At 39.1% G+C, this 26,479-nt stretch overlaps 1 protein-coding gene across 2 annotated transcripts in view; it reads right to left on the reverse strand.

Annotated features, from left to right (window-relative positions):
• LOC126472242 (unconventional myosin IC) overlaps nt 1-26,479 on the reverse strand; it is a 418,925-nt gene that overhangs the window by 58,831 nt on the left and 333,615 nt on the right. For both annotated transcript variants that reach the window (XM_050099923.1, XM_050099922.1), the window contains 6 exons: nt 18,291-18,406; nt 10,328-10,398; nt 7,109-7,314; nt 3,053-3,235; nt 2,254-2,460; nt 1,871-2,130 (listed from right to left, as the gene is read on the reverse strand). In XM_050099923.1, coding sequence (XP_049955880.1) covers nt 1,871-2,130; nt 2,254-2,460; nt 3,053-3,235; nt 7,109-7,314; nt 10,328-10,398; nt 18,291-18,406 — 1,043 coding nt within the window. The remainder of the gene's footprint in view (nt 1-1,870; nt 2,131-2,253; nt 2,461-3,052; nt 3,236-7,108; nt 7,315-10,327; nt 10,399-18,290; nt 18,407-26,479) is intronic.

Raw genomic sequence — 26,479 nt, forward strand, 5'->3', positions numbered from 1 at the left:
AAAGTGAATGTCAACACAAGTTTTGTGTTGACAGAGTTAGTTCACGTGCACTTGCACACACGAGAGTGGGGGAGGGGGAGGTGGGGTGGCCTGATGGCATATATCATACTGTATATAACTGACACTTTGTCTCTTGGGTAAGTGAGGTACCTACATCATACTGAAGGGTTACACATCTGTCTGGCATTCTACAATTGCATCTTTAAATCACCTGGACTGAGTTTCATCATGAACTTTTGTTTGTCCATTGTTGAGTATTTCACACCACTTTCTCACATATCTTTCATTCTTTACTGTATCATCATGCACTGCCTTTGATTGATACCAAATTTCTGCAAGTTTCATTTTCTGAACATCCAAAAATTGAATAATACCTCTGACCTGAAAATAGGTGAGGCTTTGTACCTCACAGCTCATTTTAAATAACCTCAAACTCCATGACAACAACAACTTGTTTAGAGTAGCATTCACACAATACTGACAGAAGCTAGGTCTCAATCAGTCAGCAGGAATGCGCAATAAATCACTACTTCCAGAATTAACTTCATATATTCATATTGCTTGGCCGCCCAAAAGCAAATGCACTTCCCTAACATATAAGTACATCTACATGCTATTACTATTGATCTGCTACTGCTTATTTTTACATTTTTAATAGGGACAAAGCAAAAGGATTACCAGAGCTGTGTTTTCTAATAAAAACCAATTAGGTACAACACACTTAAATAAAATGATTTTCTACAGATTCAAATGATAAACATTACAGAGAGCGATTCTTATGACATTCAAAAGCCACCTCACTGATTATCAGGATAGTACTGTATCCTCTGTATTGTGTGTATTCTTCTGTTGCAGAGGATCACGTACCCAAATATGAAAATCAATGCAGCTAATAGCTGTAGATGAACTCATTTCTAATCATTACAGTCTGCATTTCTTAGCATTATAGTACATCATGACAATGGGCAAAGAAATATGTTGCCAACTACCTCACATTAAGTGCAGGAGTGTTGATATTAGTTGCTCACAGGTGTAAATGATAACTGCAGAATTCACCTTGTTGGTATACTTTGTGTACAACATTCATTTCTGTGTTCTCAGAGTTTTACATCTCTCTATCATGTTACCATTTCATTAATGATATTTTCAGTTTCATCTATACCACAAACTAGTTTTATGTTGCAAATCAAAATTCCTTTTCCAGAAGTTTACAGGACAGACAGCATGACCAAAATTAAGAGAATTTATTTAAAAATAAAATAAATATTAACATAGATCAAATAATTTCCAAATCGATGAAAGGAAGCTGTTTCTAAACTGATGGGTGATTACGGACTTTATATAGGAAGATATTAAAAACTTGAAGTGCTTTCGCACAAGAGGGTAGGGGTGAAATATCTTGTGATGTTCAGAATTTGATACTGTGGTTCTGACAAAAATAGTCAACATTGTCATCAACAATAACATAGTGTAGATACAGTGAAGCGTTAATAGTGTATTGTCCTTCTAAGTGAACAACAAGATTTCAACAGCACTGTAAGATTTGTACACTTCCTCGGGACCCTACCATAACATTTCACAAGGTGTAGAAGTGAGTTATTCAGATTCAACTTGCCTGCGGGGCCAGCCGACAGGTGGTGTGCACACACCACTGCCTTGAGACACTTCATATAACCCTGGAGCAGAATTAACCCCCTCTCATACTTGTACTTTGTGTCTCTTCTTATTTGTGGGTGGAATTACAATACTTCCTGGTTTCATTAACCAAGCAAATTACAGGTTTGTTGCCCAAGAAATTTGTACCATTAAGTATTCACACTTTACTTTTGCTTTCTTCCCTTTAATAACAGTATATAAAAGTATTGTATACCTGTTAGTCTCGAATATTTCAAACCCGTAAATATCCAGAATTCCCATGGCTTTTGTTGTTTTCTCGCTGTCAGGTTTCAACGAGACATTAAGCCTTGTAACAAGCCATGTGAAAAGGCGATCATACACAGCCTTCGCTAAGGCATCACGTGCATAAAGAGCTGTTTCCCTGTTGAGAGGTGTTGTTACAACATCACCACGTGCCTCAATTGTTCTGTTGGTAAATGCATTTGTTAACTTTTCTGCTTCACACCCCAGTAACTAGAAATAAGCAACCAAAATTAGTTTATAGATTTTACAACATATATTGTAATTAATGTCAGGATTTGTTTACTCTATAAATATTTGTGTCAATGTAAGTCACCACATTTTAAAAGAAAATACCTGTGCAATGGCTTCAACACTTTCCAGTTTTGAAACCACAGCTCTGCCCTCCACTTCTGTCATGCCGACATTGCCCATGTGGAGAACACTGGCAACAATTGCAAATATATCATCCTGTTCTTTATCTGTTAGTTCTATTGTCGACAATGCAGATTTTACCGTCTGAAATTGTGCTCTGTCATCTATTTCATCTACTGCACCTTTTTCCTGCAGAAAAAAACGGTGTCACCAAGATTAGATACAAGTATTTCTTTTGAAGTTAAGAGAACAAAAAAATAAAATAGATATCATAATTGTACACTCAAAGCAGTCACTTCAGCTTGTCTTCAAGTTGGGTTAATCCATCTTGTTCACTTTTGATAAATAACATTTTGCAGTAATAGAAGTAACCCCAAAGAAAGAAGAAGAAGAAGGAAGAAGAAGAAGAAGAAAAAATCTCATCTAGGGATTATGAGTGAGGGACCAGGATGTTGCAGAATATTCTATAATACAATTGTAGTTATCACTTCATAATTCTTTCACATAATCAGGACTATGCAACTTCAACTTCAATAGTCCCCCCCCTTCCCCTCCCCCCAAGTTAATGCACTCAGCATCCACTTGGGAAGTGGGAGGGGGGGGGGGGAGAAAAAGACGAAAGCACAAACTCAATTACAAACCTCATTTTATTGACTACTTCATATCCATCTTTTTACATCTATCACTATTATTACACCCACAGCAAACAAATTTTGTACCAAAATTTCATGCATGCAATAGACCCCACATTACTTACATAAAATAATTATGCCTTACTTACCCCTTGACTAAAGTAGAAATAACTATCTAGATCTCTCTTTAACATCAGTTTTGACAACATTTCATCATCAGCTCCAGCCAACAACTGATAAAAGATATGGAAATTTCTTTCTCCTGGATACTGATGAACCACTCGTGATTTTTCCAGTAAGTAATTCAAGATTTTTCCACCAACAGGTGAACCCTGAGAGTGCCGGAAGCAAATTAAAACAAGAGAATATTATAATATAGCCAAGATAGCACACACAAGATGTTACTGTCTCAATAACTGCAAATCTGAAAGATCCTTCAATAGATGTATTATCCCTCTTCATTTTTGTTTAAAACAGACAGTGAATATTGTATTTAAAGAATATCATATGGAGGGACAGAAGCACTCAATATTTTACCGTAAGAGAAAAAATTCATGTATCTGCAAGTAGCAGCTTGGAATGAAGGCACTGACTTTCACAATTCACGAAAGTATGACGACTGAGGTACAGAAAAAATTGAGCACAATTTAATATTTTGACTTTTCAGTAATTAGCATACATCATAGTAATATGATGCTGTAAACACAAAATATTATTGCAGTTACTATTATGAAAATTCTAATAAATCAGTGACTAAACCACATTTTTTATTCATATTCTGGATAAAACGCATGTACACAAAATAAATTGTAAAGGGAAATGCAAAATAAATTGTAAAGGAAAAGGAAGTAGGTTGTACACAGTGTCTGGAAAGTAACTAGGTATTGTACAATGGTGGTAGAACTTTTGATATTGATAGAAGCATATCGGAACTAGTGTGCACATATAAGTCATTCAAGAAGGTTTGGATTTCTGCAGTAATGGCACAGGCATGCATCAGTCGGCTCGAAGGTCATACTGCCATTCTGGTACCACTACAGCTACAAACATCTGGCTGCCAGGTCAGACCTGCACTCCTTGCTTGGCACATGTTCCACTTCCCTTGATCCCTACTCAACTTCTTTTCTCCCCACTCAGTGAGTGCTTGATTTTACATTTTCTGCAGTACAGGCGGTATTGTGAGAGGAGCTGCACATGGCAGTTGAAAGGATGGCTGATCACATGACTGTTCAACAGTGAGCACAGATTGCTGCACATTATGAAATGTGGAACACTCCCAACCTGTTGCAGAGTTGGTGGTGTACTGTGAATAGAGTGAATGCCACAATTTGTCCAGAGACAATAAAGAATTTTAATGAACACAAGTTCAGTGAAAGATGCAAGATAAACTGGTTGTCACCCACTTCTCAATCTGTTGATAAGTTGTGACTATGCAGGAAATCATAGTATGAAGGCTTTCACGACCGGATGACATATCTTCTGGTAAACCTTCCGGGATGTAAGGTCGTGGTCCATGAAACTCTTCAGCTCCTAACATTTCGTCCAGAGCTGCGCTGGACATCTTCAGAGGGGTGTTTCTCCTCCGGTGAGTCTTGCCGACTGACGGGTCGGACGTCTGAGAGCGACTTATATATCGTAGAAAGTGGGCATGAGCAGAATTACACGTGATATGCAGAGATGATCTTTGTCAGAGATAAAAGTTAACTATCGATCGTGATCTCGTCAAGGATAAAACTGTCTAGCAATTCTGTAGTGCTACTGTCCAAATATCACTAAGTTTCATGGTCTCTTCTTTCCGATTAAAATTATCCCTATGTTTATATATTTCAATTGCTTCTCTACAAAGCCGTGGGTAATAGTTCGTCGTAGATAAAATTTTTGTTTCGGAAAACTTCACTTGATGATTTCCTGACTAAGGACAAGCCCGAAAAACGATGGAAGAATACAGTCTCTCTCCCTTTTATAAAGAAAGTAACGGATCAGATTGGAAAGATTTTAAGTAAACATGATATTAGACCTGTTTTTAGACCAACGAAGAAAATCTGTCACGTTCTCCGGTCTGTAAAAGATAAACGCGCTCCTCTATCAGCCAGTGGCATATATAAAATTCCGTATACATGTGGCAAAGTTTATATTGGAACAACAAAAAGAAGCGTAAATACACGGTTAAAAGAACACAGAAGTCTTTGCCGATTAGGAAAAACAGATAAATAGGCTGTAGCAGAACACGCTTTTCAGTCAGGAATTCATCAAGTGAAGTTTTCCGAAACAAAAATTTTATCTACGATGACGAACTATTACCAACGGCTTTGTAGAGAAGCAATTGAAATATATAAACATAGGGATAATTTTAATCGGAAAGAAGAGACCATGAAGCTTAGTGATATTTGAACAGTAGCACTACAGAATTGCTAGACAATTTTATCTGTGACGAGATCACGATCAATAGTTAACTTTTGTCTCTGACAAAGATCATCTCTGCATATCACGTGTAATTCTGCTCACGCCCACTTTCACGATATATAAGTCGCTCTCAGACGTCCGACCCGTCAGTCGGCAAGACTCACCGGAGGAGAAACACCCCTCTGAAGATGTCCAGCGCAGCTCTGGACGAAACATTAGGAGCTGAAGAGTTTCATGGACCACGACCTTACATCCCGGAAGGTTTACCAGAAGATATGTGCAGGAAATATTTGCAAGCAGCCCTTTAAAATCAACATGCCAGGCACCACTGAGAGTGGACTCACAAGGTATGCTACATATCAGTTCTTGCACAAAGAACTGAATTATCAAATGTAGAAACCTCATCACGTGCAATAGCTGACACTGGAAGACTGCGATAGCAGAATGGAGTATGGAGACTCGATGTTGGGTTGGCATGAAGATTGGCTTCAGTTGTTTAATAACATCCTCTGGAGTGACGAGGCTGTATTCTAAGTGGGATGTTTTATGAATAGACACGACTGTCAGTTGTGGGTGGAGCAAGATCCTGGTGTTACGGTGGAGAAATGCAGTCTGACCAAAAGTGATTTTACAGTGCAAAATGACTGACATAAGAGTTATTGGGCCATTTATCTCTCTCAAAACAATTAATGCAGAATGCTACCTGTAGATGTTCGAAAATTATGTTTGGCCCACAGTATCTGCATAGTATAACACTGAAGGTATTATTTTTGTGCAAGATGAAGCAGCACCTCATTCTGCAAATGTTGTACATATGTGGTTGGATAAAAAGTTTCCAGAATCTCCACTGAGAAGATGTGGACCTTATGAGTGGCTTGCAAGAAGCTCAGACCTGACACCAGGTGACTTAGGGCCGGGCAAAATGTGAGGTTTTCCGGAAGAAATCTTACACACTGGGAGAATGGAAGCACAGAGTCAGAACATTACCTGCAATATCCCTCATGACTTCCTTCAAAGGACTCTGGATTCCAAATCTGTCCGAGACGATTGGTTGGCATCACAGGTGCAAATTTTTTTTTGGAAATTTGTGGTAAGGTCTTATGGGACCAAACTGCTGAGGTCATCAGTCCCTAAGCTTACACACTACTTAATGTAACGTAAATTAACTTATGCTAAGGACAACATACACACACACCCATGCCCGAGGGAGGGCTAGAACCTCTGTGTGGGGAGCCGCGCGGACCGTGCTCGGCTACCCCGCGCATCATCACAGGTGCATACAGCACATCTTAAAATATGCATCCACTTACTTATATAACAACATAAGCAATCAACATATGCATTCAATAGATCAGTGTTGCAAATGTAGAATTTATTCACCTTTTTTTTCAACACCTAGTTACTTTCCAGACACCTGATATACCTCGTCAATGGAGAAGTGGTCAGACACACAACACAAGCTTCGACTGGACAAAAAACTGGAGAACAAAACTGATCATGGCCATATTAATCAAAATACACCATCATGACATGAACTGGTTTATGGAAACCAAAGAAAATCTATTTTCGAATAAGCAGAATTTCATTCTTTCTAAATATGAATCCAGTGTCAAAGCCACTCTGTTCCTTCACGCAGTAATTGTAAATCATACACCACAATATTCAAGCACAGAAAAGGAATGTTAAGTGTTACACAAGTTAATATGTGGATGAACAGTAAATCAACCTCTACATTATATTTTCAGGAAAAATACTGTTATGAAGAAGTAACGTGTAATATTACAAACACAATAAACGCAAACCTCCAAAAATTCTATGTCCATGTATTTTCCAAATCGACTAGAATTGTCATTGCGGTTAGTTTTGGCATTTCCAAATGCCTCCAGTACTGGATTTGACTGCAACAATTTATCTTTTACTCTGTCCACTTCACGTGTATGCCCTGTTGTTTCAGCAACAAATTCCAGAACCTTTTTTGAAGCCTCAGTCTTTCCTGATCCTGATTCACCTGTAACACATTTGTATGTTGACAACCACTAAAAGACTGAAAAACAGAATGCTCGTCGGTGATATACTGACCTAAAAATATGGCAGGGCAGTAATTTTGGTTTTATACTACTTACAATCAAATCAGACAGTAATGGCTGTTATAAAATCAACATAACTTCCATAACATTTTTAATAAAGATCCAAATACATTTCTTAACCATACCCTACATTAGTATGTGTGAAGTAATAAACATAATGTTAACTAAAAGCGACTTTGTTTGTTAACCTCAGACACACTCTTTTTAAGGGACTTGACCATAAGAAAAGATACAGATATCCTTGGTGACCTCCATTTCCCTAAATTTGATGATAGGAAGAGTATCTGAGATTAATAGAAATGAAACACACAAATTCAACTGAATAACAAACAAGAATAATTATATTTACTATATTAACTGAGGCACTCAGTGCTAGGTAGTGGTAAGCCACACAAAGAGAAGTATTGGGATTTGTACACCTAGAGGTTGGCAAACCACTGGTGTAGGGATTGGGGAAGGGGGAGGACCCAAGAGAGAGCAGCTATACCAATTGATTAGAACACTGTCTCTATCAAACATTAGTGTTATCTGTACACATATATGTAGTTATATACAAAGGACAATATTATCTTTTTTTTTCATCCGTATTAGCAATGGATTAATTTGTAATTAGAAACCAAAGATACAGTCAGTTACACATTTTAAGGAAATGCACTTAATTTTGCTTTTTTAAGCAATTCACTATCCTTCTTCTGGCTGTTGTCTGAACTAGATGTAAGGTCCGCAAACCTTATATTATCCATTCAGTAATAATGCTATTACTTTCAGGGGGGTGTGTAACTTTCTTAGACACATTTAAACTTCATTCTAGCTTTTCATTCAATATATGTGTTTAATTTTCTGGCCATTTTAAGCACAAGGGTGTCAGATAGTTCAGTAACTGAATGAGCTAAGTGCTTCGTACTTTCTATCATTGACTATTTCTTGATTGGAATATAAACCTGCACTGAATAAAACAAAGTCTGATAAACTCCAGTTAAAGATTTTACATATGTGAATTTAAGTGAACTTACATGGTAGATCGTTACAACTAACAGACAACAGCAAACACTGAACATTGGTCTGATGCAATCATTTAATACTGATGGATATTTAATAAATGTTCTTCATTTGCAGAAGTCTCTCTAATTAAAAAAATATAAAATTACTTTCTTTTCCATCATTATTGGAGCATATCCTTTGAATGCAACAATTCACGATTACTAGTACATCTTCTCATTCATCTGGTCTCTAAAAAAATCTTCTTTGAAAATATCAAACAACTTACAAAAGATAAAGTAATTGGATAGATAAAAAATCTACTAACCAAGCAGCGGAAGAACACGTGCATAAAAAAGGTTATAATGCTTGCGTGTTCTGCTGTAGCTTGGTGTGTAGATCCAATTTCATTATATTGTCAAAATTTATAAAAGGAGATCCTTCACAGTGCACACCCTGTTGTTATGTATTACACCAAGACACAGCTCAACATTTTTCTGCTTTAGCATCATACGCTGCAGCAAGATGGGTGTGTTGCAAAGGAAACAGCATGAATTGTTTGGATGAAAGCATGCATTGTGGAGCCCACAATAAAGCAGACTGTTTTGAGAGTGAATCCTCATGCAATGACAGCATTGCAGATGCTGATTATCAGCCAAATCCATGTGACATCTCATCTCATCAGACGTAACCATAAAAAAATGTAAGTATGTGGCCTGCCATATTATAACATGTCACTGTGGCTTATTGTGACAGTGCAGTACATGCTGTGCTGACCTCAACCCTCTTGACTTTCATTAATGGGGGCATTTGAAAGCTCTTGTCTACGCAACCCCGGTACCAAATGTAGGGACTCTTCGTGCTCGTATTGTGGACGGCTGTGATACAATACGCCATTCTCCAGGGCTGCATCAGCGCATCAGGGATTCCATGCGATGGAGGGTGGATACATGTATCCTCGCTAACGGAGGACACTTTGAACGTCCTGTAACAAAGTGTTTGAAGTCACGCTGGTACGTTCTGTTGCTGTGTGTTTCCATTCCATGATTAATGTGATTTGAAGAGAAGTAATAAAATGAGCTCTAACATGGAAAGTAAGCGTTTCCGGACACATGTCCACATAACATATTTTCTTTCTTTGTGTGTGAGGAATGTTTCCTGACAGTTTGGCCGTACCTTTTTGTAACACCCTGTATATCTGTTAAATTTTTGTATTGTTCAGATTGTTTCATAGATTCACGTTATCAGTAATTTTTGCATTCTTTTTTATTTCACAAGGAGGAAGACTTAACCCCTGTTGTTAGACAGGTGCCCATCTCCTCTGCTAAGAAGGGGAATCCTTCGATGGCAGCAGCAGGTGCCGGAGTTGAGTAAAACGGCTAAATGTAAATGGCAGCATAATCTGTTATGTACTGTGACATAATTATTAAACAGGATTAACAAATATTTGAAAATGATTATAATTTTACCTAAATGATGATAATTATGAGCATTGTTATTTAGGAGAGCCAGCAAAGAATAATATTGATATTAGTAATACAATTTGCTTCATAAATATGTTACAAAATGGACATAATTTTTATTTTTAAGGGTCAAAGGTACACGCGCAATGCAACTAGATTACGATGAGAACAGTATGAATTGTGAAGCCAAAAGTTGGCACTGACACTTTGGTGATATACAATGACAAGCCACAAAATTATACGTATTCCTTGAACTCAATATTGTTTTCTCACAGTGTACAATAGTTTAAAGTGCTCTGTGACAAGAAAATGTATGTAGTACCTAAAAGAACAATAAACATAACTCTTATGTCAATCACCTGATTTATGGAATATTTTTTAACCTTTATGGCTCTCCTGTAAAATTTACTCATTGTGGCTTATCATTGTTGATCCCCAAACAACTCAGTTATATTTCCATAACACATTTAAACATAAAAAAACAATTGTCTACCTGATATGAGAATACATTGTTCTCTGTTTTCCTCCAAAAGAAATCTTAGTGCAGTGTCTGATATGGCATATCTGTAAAAATAAAAATACTGGATTATGGTTTTTGTATGAAGCTTTCCACATTAACAAAACAGCAGTTGAAAAAATGATTTACTGACAAGCACTGAAAAGGAAACAAATTATAACAACTAGCTGATTGAGAAGATTACAGAAATATTATTGCAATGGATAATTTTCACATCACATGGACCTAAACGTTTCATAATTGTATGAAAGAACAGTGTAAATTTAAAATTTTAACCTTGGTAGAATTTAACGTCTTTGTAAATGCAGCTTCTTTCCTCTGTGAAATACACTATTTAAACACAAAATGCTCATTAGTGGAAAATATCATCAATATAACACCTATTAAGTCTGTGGGCTAGTAATTCTATTACCAGAACAACGCAGCCAATATGGAAAAGAATTTGATACAATTTAAAATCTTGACAGTGGAACTAAAGAACCAGGACTATGGCTAAAAATCAACAGAAAATGAGAGTGCCATGTGGAAGAGCTCTTGAAATGTAGATTTCAAAGGCTTGTTTGCTTTTCATGTGCTACCAGGGTGTATACGTAGTCAAGGGGGAAAAAAAAAAAATTCCGGATTTTTCCCGGATTTCCCGGTTAAAAATACGCTCTCTCCCAGGTGACAGTATATTTTCCTTTATCAATCCTTTGAATGGTTATGGTTTTATACACAGGCATACAATTTCCCGGCAATTTAGGAAACGAAACTCAGGAAGAAAGACACGTTTTGGAAATATCTTTTATGTGCAGCAACATGTACATTGCATATTTTCATATTACGAAAGTTTACATTGGAATTCCACCAAACAACGCATGTTACTTTCCGAATCACTGAAATCGAGATTGTGATGCGCTTTTGTAAGCCAGTCATAGCTCACGTCACGTGATCTCGCCAGCTGATGACAGTGGATATTCAGAGCATAGCATACGTCATGTAGTCAGTCAACAGCAACATCACTTGTTAAGTAGCACGAACACACAAACAGGGAAAGTTAATAATTTAAATTAATATACATAGTGTAGCTACAAGAAAAGCAAAGCTTTCACATATAATATTGGTCTGAAGCTGCAAGAGAAGCTAAGCTTTTGCATATACTGTTGATCTTTTTTGCGCGTGTTACACTTTAAGATACATCATACAAAAGTGCCAGTAAAATTTTTAATAATGTCACAAATGTCTGATCTTCAGTGTTTGAACTTTTTCTAAATGGCTCATCAAAGAGTTGATTTTTAAATGACAGTCAAACGCACTGTGATTTAATAAATTCAAGGTACATTCTTGCACATAGTCCAACTTACGAAAGGGATATTTACTTTGAAAGTAACCCTTTTCAAACCACTATTCACAATATTTTCCCGCGACCTGTTAGAAATAGATTCATTTCAGCAGTTGCCAGAGAGCGCAGATACCAGGCGACACCGTGCTTGGGTAGCTATCATGACGTAGGAAGCCCGTATGCACGTACGTCTAAAATATTAAAAGATCATACGTTATTTCATAAAAGAAAAAAGACATCAGAGGATACTCCAAGAGCATCTGAATTTCGTGAACCATACTAAAATGTGCACATTTAAAGTGCATACTTAAATGCACATTCGTATGTCCAGATTCCCAATGAAGTAGACCTCGACTTGATATTAAGCTTTTCAGTGCGATTTTCGGGATGTAAATTTTCTTGGAGCACCAGTGCTGTATTACATCATGTTTGGTTCTTTATTATGGCATAATGCCATACATGCTAGAAAATGAAAACGTCCACTTGAAATGCAGCGAACAGTTGAAACTAGCCAGAACTGTGGAATTAAACATTTCGTTTCAAATACATTGACTGTCTCTGCGGAAGAGGTTAACAAAAGTCAAATTCCTTTAGCAAACAGACAAAAATAACTTCATTGTTACGCAAGGCGATTAATGCTTGACTGCCTGAAAGGTGGAAATCAAATAAAATCTGAAACTAACGACATCATTTAGCCTTCCGTAATTATCTGAATGTGTTTTAATTCACTTGATAGTTCCAGGCCACAGATATCCGTTCTGTTTTCATTTGGCATGAGAGTAAACGAGGGGAAACAGCAAAATCACTCATGTGAACACAGGTCACGTGGACACTACCCACTATAACTCAGACTGCTCTGCGCATCAGCCACGGATCTACGACATTTGCGAACCAGGCCAATACTAGAAAAAATCGAACTTTCAAAATATGTTCATCTTGTAGAGCACATCTTTGTGAAAAGTATGAAACATAAAACATATGTATTCGAAGAAATGTAAGACATTATTTGGTTTTAAGTGTGCCAAAGTGCAGTGCCACGCCTCTTCATAAAGCATTTTTCTACCGCACGTCCGAACTATATTCAGGACAGTGTAAGTTGAAATGTCCTGTGGTGCCTCTCCTGCTCCCAGTTGGCCAGTTTTACAGCCTGCCTCTCTTAAAAAAATCTCGCAATTAATAGCAGATGGGATTATTTGTAATCGAGAGAACAAGAACTCTTCAGAAAATCTTCACTGTTTATTGCCTAGTAGTTAATAACTTGCTGTTTTGTGTGACATAAAATTAAATATAGGATATATAAAACCAATACTGACAAGAGATAAGCAAGAAATTACACATTTCTTCAAACCTTAGCTCCTAGCATTTTTTCCTCTCTAATCTTGCTACAGCTTTACATGGCGTGCCTTCCTTTCTGCGAAAGAATCTATTACCTCATCAAAGTTCGTCAAACATTTTACTAAATGAAAAGTCGAAATGTCGTTGTCTAACATTTAAAAAGCTGTTAATACAAATAATACCCAAGACTGGTGTGGTTTCTCAAACTGATTACGTCTATTTTGTCCTGTCTGCTAGATAAAACAAAATAGGCCTTTCTAATATGGCAGCAATTTTGTACCACACCAAATAAAGGAGACTGTTTTTGGCACAAATGGCCATTTTTATAACACGGCAGAATATAATTCACAAAGTGCCAATATCAAACGCTTATTAGGCCTACTACAAGCAAAAAGCTTTATGTTAGGAAATAGTTTCACATTTCATTCGTACGCACCAGCTTCTCAAGCACGAGATCGAAAAGTAGTATTACGAAATTTTATAAATTTGGAATTGTCTTATTCTTCTATAATTTGTGTGATGTCCCCATTTCTTCTCCTTCCTCATTCTAACAAACAATCTTGTCATCACCAATTCTGTAGCTATTGCTGCCACTGTCAAAATTTTTTCGCCAATTAACTTCACTAACCCTGCCAGAATGACAGGTTTAGTTATCCCGTGATTATTTTCTGGTTAGGCCTTATTACGTGTTCGACAAAATGTTTTCCGCGTTACTTCCAGAATAGAACTTACTTGGCTGCTAGCCAGGGACTGTACTACTGGTCCTTACAAGTGTAGTGATTTGGCCAAAAATTTTCTGTCAAAATTTCATTTTCTTGGATACACCGAGAAGATAATACGTATTCTTTCTCACCTGTTATTCCTGTCAGTCGTTTATTTCCATGCTGGAAGTCTGAATCTATGGATTTCACTAGTAATTATAACAATGCTGATCATTCGCAAACCCAATCAACTTAAAATGTGTTCAAAAATGTTCAAAAACCAACAGGGAAGTGTTTCAAAGTCATATGAAAAATCTATATCTAAAAACAAAGATGATGTGACTTACCAAACGAAAGTGTTGGCATGTTGATAGACACACAAACACACAAACACAAACACACACACAAAATTCAAGCTTTCACAACCAACGGTTGCTTCATCAGGAAGAAGGGATGGAGAGGGAAAGACGAAAGGATGTGGGTTTTAAGGGAGAGGGTAAGGAGTCATTCCAATCTCGGGAGTGGAAAGACTTACCTTAGGGGGAAAAAAGGACAGGTATACACTTGCACACAGACACACACATCCATCCGCACATATACAGACACAAGCAGACAAAGGACAGGTATACACTCGCATGCACGCGCACACACACACATATCCATCCGCACATATACAGACAAAAGCAGACATATGTCTGCTTGTGTCTGTATACGTGCGGTTGGATATGTGTGTGTGTGTGCGCGCGCGAGTGTATAACTGCCCTTCTTCCCCCTAAGGTAAGTCTTTCCGCTCCCGGGATTGGAATGAATCCTTACCCTCTCCCTTAAAACCCACATCCTTTCGTCTTTCCCTCCCCTTCCCTCTTTCCTGATGAAGCAACTGTTGGTTGCGAAAGCTTGAATTTTGTGTGTTTGTTTGTGTGTCTACCAACATGCCAACACTTTTGTTTGCTAAGTTACATCATCTTTGTTTTTAGATATATTTTTCCCACGTGGAATGTTTTCCTCTATTATATTCATATAAATAATCGATAGACAAATGTGCGATGGATGCTAGGCGCTTTGTGAAACAAGTTTTTTTCCTCGAGAATATGAATTTGGTGCCCCCTTTTCCCGGTAGCATCTAGCTGCTTGCTGCAACTGCTTGCGCAGCCAACAGCCACATTTCTGTAGCCAGAAGTAGGAGAATCTACTACTCAAAAGTGACTCAACTGCACATGCGCCCACGTGTAACTGCTAAAACAAATCGATTGTAAACAGTTGCCACTTCACGCTCATTGGAGGCAATTTGTTGTTATGAAGCACTGCACAGTCTTCCATGGCGCATTTCCTTTGCAATTTAAGTTATTTTCGTTTTTTTCTCTCGTTTATGTTTTATTGTTGAAGTATTATTCTGCAGTAGTGGGATACAGTAATATCCTTTGTTAGAGAATTGGTTCTTACCAGTGAACATTACAAAAATTTAATTGAAAACTGAAACAATGAAAAATTTCCGGAATTCTAAAAATATCCTGGGTTTTTCCTGGTTTTCTCCCGGATGAAAAAATTCCCGGGTTTTTCCCGGTTGTCCCGGGCCGTATACACCCTGGCTACGTCAAAGTGCAAGCAAGTCAACAGTGGTTCAGACATATCATGCATACTTTACTTCATTGCTTTAGTATATGTTTGGGACAACATAGTCCCTTCAGGAGAGAAAGGGGGAAAAAACTTTAGTGTTCAGAAAAAAATCTGTCAGGGCTATTTGCAACTAAAAGAAAATTGAATAATGTACACTACTATTCATTTGACTGAAAATAATTAATCTGCCAAGTCTACATATATGATTGACTCCTGTCTGCAAATGAGTACCTTCTAAACAGACATGGGGAATTGTGAAATAACAAACATATCCCAGCCCACAACACAAGAAGCACTTGTAATGTCCACTATATATCAGCTTAGAGCAGAAACATATCAGTAAAGTGTTTTACATTCAATAGTTAAATTATTCAGTAGCTTGCTTACTCATTTAAAGCATCAGTGTCATAAAAATTCCTTCGCAAATAACATTAATTAATTTCTGAACTCTGTTTTTACTCAATAGAAGAATTATCAATTTGTAAAACACAGAATTCAAAAATTCAAATTCAGATTGTGTTTAATTTGACTCGTCCTTTATCGAATTAAAGTATATAATGGTTCATTGTGGACCAATAAATGCTGCTGCTGATAATGAGAAATGATGCTCCCCCATATGTCATTCCTTTTGATTAATGCTCCTAATCATCCAAAGAGAGTTGGATGGTGTTCTTTTACAACCCTCAATTAGATTAGTACTTGTTCCATAGATCACGAATACGACACTTCATAATGATGTGGAATGTGTCAGGTTAATAAAAGGTGTCTATACAAGATATTACATTAGACAAAGTATTACATGAGACTTTTTTTTTTTTTTTTTGTAAACTAACAACGAAGGTTAACGTCTTATAAATTCTGTTTGCAGGTTAGTGATTTAAAGCGCATTAGCCAAAAGATTCTGAGGAAAACAGCTCTGAAGAGCCTACATTCAGGTAACTCTTTATTTTTTTGTTCATTGTTTTAAAAATTATAACAACTTTTAGGTAACATTAATGGCCTAAAATATTATCAATTAAATCTCAAAGAACTTTTTTTTATTTATGAAATGACTGTTACTATTGTCATTAAAATGTTATTACATATCCAATCATATTATAAGCTGTGGAGAGGTTAAAAACATTCGTAGTAAATTTGAAGAACTGTTTTCTACATGGAAGAGTAGAGTATAGATCTTGCCCTATTGTACATACACACAGACAGATGATTAATAAGGCTCAGGACCCTCATGGAATTAATCAAACAGTGGCCCTTACCTGCTACAGCATATATATACACTTGCCCCATCCTTACACCTCCAGAATCTTTAACTAATATGGCAGTTCATTCTTGAACTTCACTGTGGTAGGGGTGGACAAGAAAAGCCTGAGTTATATGATGAAATGATTCAGGGTGATGAAAAATCATCAACATGTACATTTAAAGTGATTCCTCGAACATGCACTACTCTTCTTCAATCTTGTGACAACTATTTTTAAAGACAGGCAAACAATTTAATAAAGCATGTTGAAAATTGCACTTATCTGATTGAAAATAATACAAAAAGAAGTTCCCGTGAATACCGTATAAAAATACAATTAATAGTGCATCATCATCATCATCATCAAGTATGCCTCCTACAGTTCCATGCTTTCTGATGCAAGAAAAGTTTTCATGAATGTTAACAGAATATGTTTTCCAACAGATCTTTTAAAAAAATGACTGCTTGTGTAACCAATCATCCTCCATAAATTGTGCACGATTCTGATCTGGTATGGAAAATACGAAACTGACAAATAAAAAAACGACACCGTAAATTTTTTATATAAATAAAACCCTACCTGAAGCAATTGTTAGAGAGATAATTAAAGCTTTAATTTTCTTCCATTATATGCACATGAAATTATTCAACTTTATAAAAACAAAATACTAATTGTAATACATATTTTATGCTAATTAGCTCTAACAGTCATTTCACAGACAAAATAACATACTTTTTCATTTAATAGACAATATTTTAGGTAATTAACTTTATTTAAAAGTTTTTATAATTATTAAAACAATTAAAAAGCAAAATAAAAAGTTACCTGAAAGTACGACTGAACACAGATCGCCTGCATAGCAAATGAGTCCACTACAGGTGCAGCCATTTCATAGTGCTGCCATAATGTATAAATGAACCAGCACATGAGCTGTGCATGAAACTTTAAGAGTCCTTGTTCTCGGAATCTTCTGGCTAGTGTGCTTTACAGCTTTTGTGGGTGGACACCCTTAAGGTATATTATTAACAAAGTATCATCCTCAATTGAATTTCTGAGACTGTAGCGTTCCATTCTTAGATGAAATTCATAAAGTGTAATATGAAATATCTGTAGATGACTCGCATAGTATTAAATACAGGGATTTTTCATCTTTAATGGTTACGTTTAATTAATTGATTATGCAACTGAAAATAGCAGACACATACCAGCAAAATTTTATGCATCACAACACAGTGTTATACTTTGTGTTCTCACATTTGAATATGATTTTAGTGAATGGTTATATAAAGTAAACGCCATATGAATATGATTTTAGTGAATGTATATATAAAGTAAACGTCATACTAATGTTTTAAGCATCATAGTTGCATAATATAGTTGCACAATATCAAAAAGCAACTTTCAATGCACGTTTAAATTCAAGTAAACAATGGGCTGATTTCCGATTCTACACTACCTTGAGCCATATGTATTTCAATGACATGGAACAACTCTTTAGGGGATGTATTTTTAAGAATTTTTCTCAACTAGTATACTGCCGGTGCTATATATAAAAACATTGTAGATAGAGCATAATTGTGTTTGAAAGTGAACAAATTTGCTGAAAGTAAGTAAATCAAGATACTTCCAAAGAGACATTAACAATGCAGAACAATGAGAAGTATACATGTACACATGAGATACATTAAATACAAGTATGGAAAATAGAATTAAATTCTACTCACATGTGTGGTGAAGCTTCATAAAAATGTAGACCTTTATATTGTTTAACTGCTTCAGCAGTGTAAATTCGCAAATTTTTATATGGGTTGACTGATATCAACACAGTTCCAATGTATGTCTGAAAGAATACAAAAAAAGGAACTTCATAACATATTAGAAATGTGTTAACAACTACATACTTTGAAGTTACTTCCTGTCTTCTGCAAGTAGACTAAATATTATTGTAATCATATAATATGCAAAGTGTAATCTTCATTATGTGAATGCACAAAACATTTCAAAGAAGAAGACTCTTCTTTGCAAATGAATATGAAGAGATGTGGGGTGACAGCAGCTGATAGAGTAGTAGAAACAAACGAGAGATGGCAAAAACAGTCAAGTCAATACCAGCGAAACAGAGTGTAAATCCAGCAACACAATACTGTTAGTTGAAATTATACGCATTTTCTGTGTTTGATCTTTATTGAATACACCAGGGTGGTTGAACACCAACTAATAAAAAGTGCAAACTGTTTAGGTGAATGCCAGGATGGTTCCTTTTTATTAAGCAATGGCCAACTTCCAGCCCCATCCTCACCTACTCCTGTCATACTTTATTAATATTTTATATAAAAATATATTATGTCTGTAATTTATCTGACATACACTACATTACATTAATACTTGTTCCTTAGATCAGGAACACGACATTTCGTAATGATGTGGAATGTATCGACTTAACATAACTTTTCTTTGTGCAATACAATCCCCCTCCCACTTCATATCTAACAATTCATCCATTGAGAGATGGAGTTGTCACTCAGAAATTCTTTTAATTTGTTTTCAAATGCTGATTAGCTATCTGTCAGATTTTTAATGCTATATGGTAGGCAACCAAAGATTTTTGTGCCGGCATAACTCACCCCGTTCTGTGTCAATGTCAGACTTAACCCAGAAGAGTGAATATCATCCTTTAGTGCTTTGCTGTTACTTTTGAATTGGAATGGGTTGTTAATAACAAATTTCATAAGTGAATATATGTAGTGCGAAGGTACTGTGCATATGCCAAGTTCCTTAAATAAATGTCTGCAGTGTGATCTTGGGTGGGATCCAGCTGTTATTCTGATTATACACTTTCTCTTAATGATGAATTACGCCAAAATATGATGTCAAATGAAAGCAGTAAATGAAAATAGGCGTAGTAGGTTAATTTACTGATATGTTTATCACCAAAATTTGCAATAACCCTAATAACAAAAGTAGCTGAACTAAATGTTTCAGCAGATCATCAATGTATTCCTTCCAATTCATTTTCTCATCAATGCATACACCCAGAAACTTTTAATATTTTGCCTTAGCAACAGACTTCTGAATGAAGAGTTTGTAGTAATGACTGTACCAGATTAGTATATTTTGGATATTTTCAGTCGATTGCATCCTATGGGATAGTATTCTGGGGAAAAATAAATTGTCGTCTAAATGAGATTTTCAAATTACAAAAACGTGCTATTCGGATAATGACCCACAGCCCACCTCAAACACATTGTAGGCCCCTTTTTAAAGCTTTGAAAATTTTAACAATTCCATCATTATACATTCTGAAATGTCTATTGGTGATCAAAAGAAATCAGGACAAAATGAAAACCAATACAGACTTCCATAATTACGATACACGGCAATGTAAAGATCTCCACATACAAGCTGTAACAAGGACCCGAAGCCAGAAACAGGTATGTAATCAAGGCATCAAACTTTTTAATGCACTACCAAAACATATCAAAGAGCTGGAAAACGAGGATAAGTTTAAAACTGTTATAAAGAACCACATGCTTGACAAATGTTATTACAGCATAAGTGAATATCTCTGCGCAACTGTATAACAATATATGTTTAAGTTAATGTGACAAATGAAATTACATCAGTGCATAAGAAATTATGTTATCAAAACACTTATTAGTTGTATATTGTATTAAACATAAGATAGATTAATATGAATTCAGCACAGATACAAATTTTGTTAAGATATTATATAGTTGTAAAAATGCACCCTGACAAATCCTATATCACAAATGTGATCATTGGGATGATAATAAATAAATAAATAAAAATTCTCACTCTGCACCGGAGTGTGTGCTGATATGAAACTTTCTGGCAGATTAAAACTGTGTGCCAGGCCAATACTCGAACTTGGGACCTTTGCCTTTCATGGGCAAGTGCTATGCCAAGCACTTGCACACAAAAGGAAAAGGTCCTGAGTTTGATTCTCGATCCAGCACACAGTTTTAATCTGCCAGGAAGTTTAACAGACTTCTGTTCAAAGTCTATATTTATCAATTGTGTTACACAATTACTGTGCAGCATTGTATATTCTGTGTTTTCTCAAAATTTTGTAAGAGTTCATTTGCAGAGAACCACTTAATTATTTTCTGAAAGACATTATTTATAATAGCTTTGCATCTTCACAGATATTGTGTGGCAAGTCATTTATATTGTGGTGTCACCGCCAGACACCACACTTGCTAGGTGGTAGCTTACATCGGCCGCGGTCCATGTAGTACATGTCGGACCCGCGTGTCGCCCCTGTGATCGCAGACCTAGCGCCACCACCAAGGCAGGTCTCGTGATACGAGAGTGGACTCGCCCCAGTTGTACGAGAACCAAGCTACCGCCCAGTTGTACGAGAACCTAGCTACCGCCCAGTTGTACGAGAACCTAGCTACCGCCCAGTTGTACGAGAACCTAGCTACCGACCAGATGTACGAAGCCTTTCTCTCTCATTAGCCGAGAGACAGAATAGCCATCAGCTAAGTTAATGGCAACGAACTAGCAAGGCGTCATTTGTATCAGTGCCTATAGCTTACGAGTATTCAAGAGAGATGTATTCCAAAGAACAATTAAAAGATAAGTAATAAGCATCTACATACTTTTCTTCTTATTCATTTATAAGTTCTCATGTTCCAGACTTCACGCCCGTCTGCTTTAGCCGTGCGTGCCCTATCGGCTACAGCGTTAGTCTAGAGTTCATTTTCAGCCTTCAACTTCACGGTGTCGGCCCAGCTACCGACACAACATTTATTGGCGACGAGCAAAAGAGTTTGTATTAATTCGTTTACAACATTGGCGACGATTTAAAGTGTTCTGATTGCTTACATTTAATTGTGTCATGGCTTCGCCACATTCTCCAGATGTACTGTCCGAATTTTATCGCTTGCAGAATCAGCAGACGCAGGCGTTACTGGATGCCCTTGGACAGCTCGTCCAGGGTCAACGTGCGCTGCACACCGATGCGGCCGCCGCCGCTTCTTCGCTACCGCTGCCACTAAACGCTGTTGCACCTCCCTTTCGACCATACGTGGCAGCCGATGAGACCTGGCACGAGTGGTCTCGCCAGTTCAACTTCCACCTAGCTGCCTACAGAATTCAAGGTAATGAGCGGCAGCCGTTTTTGCTTTCTTGTGTCGGTGTGTCCACATACCGTGTGATAGTGAAATTGTTTCCCCGACGCGACGTAGCAACTCTGTCCTACGAGGAAATTTTGTCTGCATTAGATGCCTATTTCAAAGAAACAGTTAATGTGGTTGCAAAACGGTATACGTTCTTTCGTACAAAACGTACGGCCGGTCAAACTAATAGGGAGTGGGTAGCAACATTGCAAGGACTTACTAGGGACTGTGCCTTTGAATGTGACTGTGGTCTTTCTTATTCAGATACAATGGTGCGTGATGCAATTGCACAGAACGTTTCTGATGTTCGCATACGGGAGCAAATTTTGAAACTAGTTAATCCCTCCCTTCAACAAGTGATAGACATATTGGATAGACAGGACACACTTGACTGTGCTCAGGAATCTTTTGAAACTTCGCCAGCCGTGTGTAACATTAACCGGCCCGCTGGACGCGCTGCGCGGCCCGGTAACCGGGCCTTGCGCACGTCGACACGGCGACCGCCGCGTGCTAAGCCAGGTGTGCCGCGCCAGCACACAAATGCAGTGAAATCATGCCCGCGGTGTGCTACTAGACATTCGCGTGAACATTGCCCGTCACGCCAAGCTATTTGCTTTTTCTGCAATAAGAAAGGACATGTTCAAAGTGTTTGCCAGAAAAAGCTCAGATCAGACAATCACAATCCTTCCAGGCCCTTTGCTTCGCGCCGGAATCGAACCAAGGACACTCAGGCTCGTGGACCTTCGCCTATGGACATTCATGTCGTTAATTCCACTTCGTCCAGTGACACTTTCTCTAACAGTAGCTGTGTTCGTCCCACAAAAACTGTGCGTCGACGTCGCCGGAAATCACGTCAATTAGCAAGTGATTCTGTACCAGTGTCTGTTCCAATTGCACAAAACAGTCGCTTTTGTCGTCAGCAGGACAATAAACTTTTTGTGGACTTAGACTTTGAAGGCAAAGTGATACCATTCCAGCTCGATACCGGAGCTGCAGTTTCATTGCTTAATCATGACACGTACAAACAACTGGGCAAACCTCCGTTGCGTTCCGCAAATGTTAAGCTAACTACATATTCCGGACAGACAATTCCTGTGTTAGGACAGTGCAGCCTTCTTGCAACATACAAGGGACAAACAAAACTTGTGTCATTTTACGTTCTTCGTTCTTCTTCTCCTGTGAACTTGTTTGGTCTAGATTTATTTAAGTTGTTTAACATGTCTATTGTAAATCAGGTCCTATCAGTGAATCAGACTGTGCCTTCAGACAGTGTTTCTAGTGTATGTGAAGAATTTGCCGACATTTTTGCACCGGGCTTAGGTTGCGCTAAAAACTATGAAGCACATTTGGAACTGGAAGGAAACGCGCAACCGAAATTTTTCAGAGCACGCAATGTTCGCCACGCATTGCGTCAGGAGGTCGCAAGAACATTGAACAATGTAGATTCACAAGGTGTGAGTGAATGTGCGCAATGCCTCTTTCATTTCAGCTCCGCTTCATCGCTTATGCCGTACAGGTGTTCCGTTTCTCTGGACGACGGAATGCGAACGCGCCTTTCGCCAGTTGAAATCGGCGTTGCTTTCTAATACTTGCCTTACGCCATTCGATCCCCAGAAACCCCTTTTGTTGATGGTAGATGCATCGGATTTCGGGATCGGTGCTGTGCTTGCGCACAAAGTTGGCTCCCATGATCGCCCTATTGCCTTTGCGTCCAAATTGCTCTCGTCTGCGCAAAGAAATTATTCACAGATAGAGAAAGAAGCTTTGGCTCTCGTGTTTGGTGTTACTAAGTTCCATGATTTCTTGTATGGTCGTCACTTTACCATCATCACAGACCACAAACCTTTGACATCGCTTTTTCATCCGACCAAGCCTGTACCTCCACGTACAGCGCAGAAATTCATTCGCTGGTCTATTTTCCTCTCGCAGTACCGCTACGATATCTTGTATCGGTCCACTGCTAAGCACGGAAACGCCGATGCGTTGTCCCGTTTGCCTGTTGCTGAGGATCAAGCATTCGATTCTTCCGAACTTGCTTGCATGTTCATTGATTCGGAAACCGATGAAGTGATCGAATCGTTTCCGATTGATTTCGTCGTGTCGCTACAGCCACAGCTGCTGACCCTGTCCTTGCTACTGTTTTACGTTTTGTTGCTATGCAATGGCCTTTGTCAAAGTCTCGGATCGAGGATCCGTTGGTTCGCCGATTTTTTGCTCACAAGGAGAGACTTTTTGTTCGACGTGGTGTTTTGTTGTTGCGTTCTGATAATGATCAGTCCAGAGTCGTGGTCCCACGTTCGTTACAGTCCTCTGTTTTACGGCTTCTTCACCAAGGACATTGGGGTATAGTGCGAACGAAACAACTTGCTCGTCAGCACTGTACTTGGTTCGGAATCGATGCTGCGATTACGAAAATGTGTTCTTCGTGCCCGGCGTGTGCCGAACAACAGTCCGCACCGCCGCGGAAAGTCTTTGAATGGCCAAAAGCCACTTCCCCTTGGCAACGCTTGCACATTGATTTTGCTGGTCCATTCTGGAATGCTCGATGGTTGGTTCTGGTCGTTGCCTTCAGTAATTTTCCTTTTGTTGTCCGGATGTCTTCCACGACGTCCTCCGCCACCATCCAAGCGTTGTCTGCTATCTTTTGCATTGAAGGTCTTCCGCAGACTATTGTTTCCGACAATGGCCCACAATTCATGTCCGCAGAATTTCAGTCATTCTGCCAGGCCAATGGTATTCAACATCTGACATCCGCGCCGTTTTCGCCTCAGTCCAACGGTGCCGCTGAACGTTTGGTCCGGACTTTCAAGTCACAGATGTTGAAATTGAAAGAGTCGCATTCTCGGGAGGACGCATTGTTGCTCTTTTTGTCTTCGTATCGCTCTCAGCCCCGCGATGGTCGCTCGCCGGCTGAGTTGCTCCACGGTCGTCCTCATCGCACCTTGATGTCTTTGCTGCATCCGCCGCATCAGGTTCCTGTGCAGCGGCAGACTCCTGCTTTTGCTCCAGGCGACGTTGTATTTTATCGCAACTATCGAGGTTCACGGCGTTGGCTCGCAGGGCGCATTCTTCGCTGCCTCGGCCGCGCGATGTATTTGGTTTTGGGGGCCTCTGGTGAGGTGCGTCGGCATCTCAATCAGCTGCGCCTCTGTCGTCGCTCGGGTTCTGCCGCTCCCCGTCTGCTTTCAGCGACGGTGCCGTCCGGTCAGCGCCCTGGGGACCCATCTACTGGCTCGCCTCATCCCCAGGTGTTACCGACGATGCCTTCCATTTTGCCCCATGGCGACGCGCCGCCGCCGCCGCAGCAGCAGCAGCCGCCGCCGCCGCCGCCGCTTGTTCTCCCGCCGGCGCCGCCCGCATTCGACGCTTCGTTGCAGCCGCCAAGCGCCTCCCAGGGTCACGCGCAGCCGATCGCTTCCCGTGACCAGCTGACTCCGCCATGGAACTCCCGCCCGCTCCGGACCACATGACGTCATCGCGCGTCGACTACCCCGACGCAATGGAAATCGACCCTTCGGTCCCTCCTGTCTCATTACGGGCGCAAACACCGCATGTTGACGTGCACCCTGGACTAGTTTTGCAGGCGTTTCGTAGCTCCCCTCGGACCGAATGGCCGGGTGCGGGTGGCACAGCCTCGCCTGTTGTTAGGCTCCCCACCTCATCGCATACGTCAACATGTGGTCCTCCCCACGGCGGGCGGAAGCCTTATCTCACGACCGTTCGCCGATTTGCGGGGGAGGAATGTGGTGTCACCGCCAGACACCACACTTGCTAGGTGGTAGCTTACATCGGCCGCGGTCCATGTAGTACATGTCGGACCCGCGTGTCGCCCCTGTGATCGCAGACCTAGCGCCACCACCAAGGCAGGTCTCGTGATACGAGAGTGGACTCGCCCCAGTTGTACGAGAACCAAGCTACCGCCCAGTTGTACGAGAACCTAGCTACCGCCCAGTTGTACGAGAACCTAGCTACCGCCCAGTTGTACGAGAACCTAGCTACCGACCAGATGTACGAAGCCTTTCTCTCTCATTAGCCGAGAGACAGAATAGCCATCAGCTAAGTTAATGGCAACGAACTAGCAAGGCGTCATTTGTATCAGTGCCTATAGCTTACGAGTATTCAAGAGAGATGTATTCCAAAGAACAATTAAAAGATAAGTAATAAGCATCTACATACTTTTCTTCTTATTCATTTATAAGTTCTCATGTTCCAGACTTCACGCCCGTCTGCTTTAGCCGTGCGTGCCCTATCGGCTACAGCGTTAGTCTAGAGTTCATTTTCAGCCATCAACTTCACGGTGTCGGCCCAGCTACCGACACAACATATATATATTAAGAACAATAAGAGACCCAAGGCTGAACCCTGTGGGACACCATTCTTGATACTTCCCTAGTTGGAGGACTCTCGTGATTTTTGCAGACTATCTGTAATGTCAATTTCAACCTTCGGCATTCCTCTAGTTAAATACGAATGAAACCATTTGTGCACTGTGCCACTCATACCACAGTACTTAAGCTTATTTAGAAGAATTTCACAATTCTCACAGTCGAAAGCCTTTGAGAGATATCAAACATATCCGAATGGGTGATGTTCAGTTATTCACAGAATTTAATAATTGATCAGTGAAAGGATATATAGCATTTTTGTTGAAAATGCCTTTCTGAAAACCAAATTGACACTATGTTAGTAATTACTTTTTACAAATATGTGAAGTTACTCTACTCTTGAATACATTACTTTTTGAAAAACTTTCGATAAAGCTGTCAGTA

This window comes from Schistocerca serialis, chromosome 1 (assembly GCF_023864345.2).
Source record: "Schistocerca serialis cubense isolate TAMUIC-IGC-003099 chromosome 1, iqSchSeri2.2, whole genome shotgun sequence".
Classification (NCBI taxonomy): Eukaryota; Metazoa; Arthropoda; class Insecta; order Orthoptera; family Acrididae; genus Schistocerca; species Schistocerca serialis.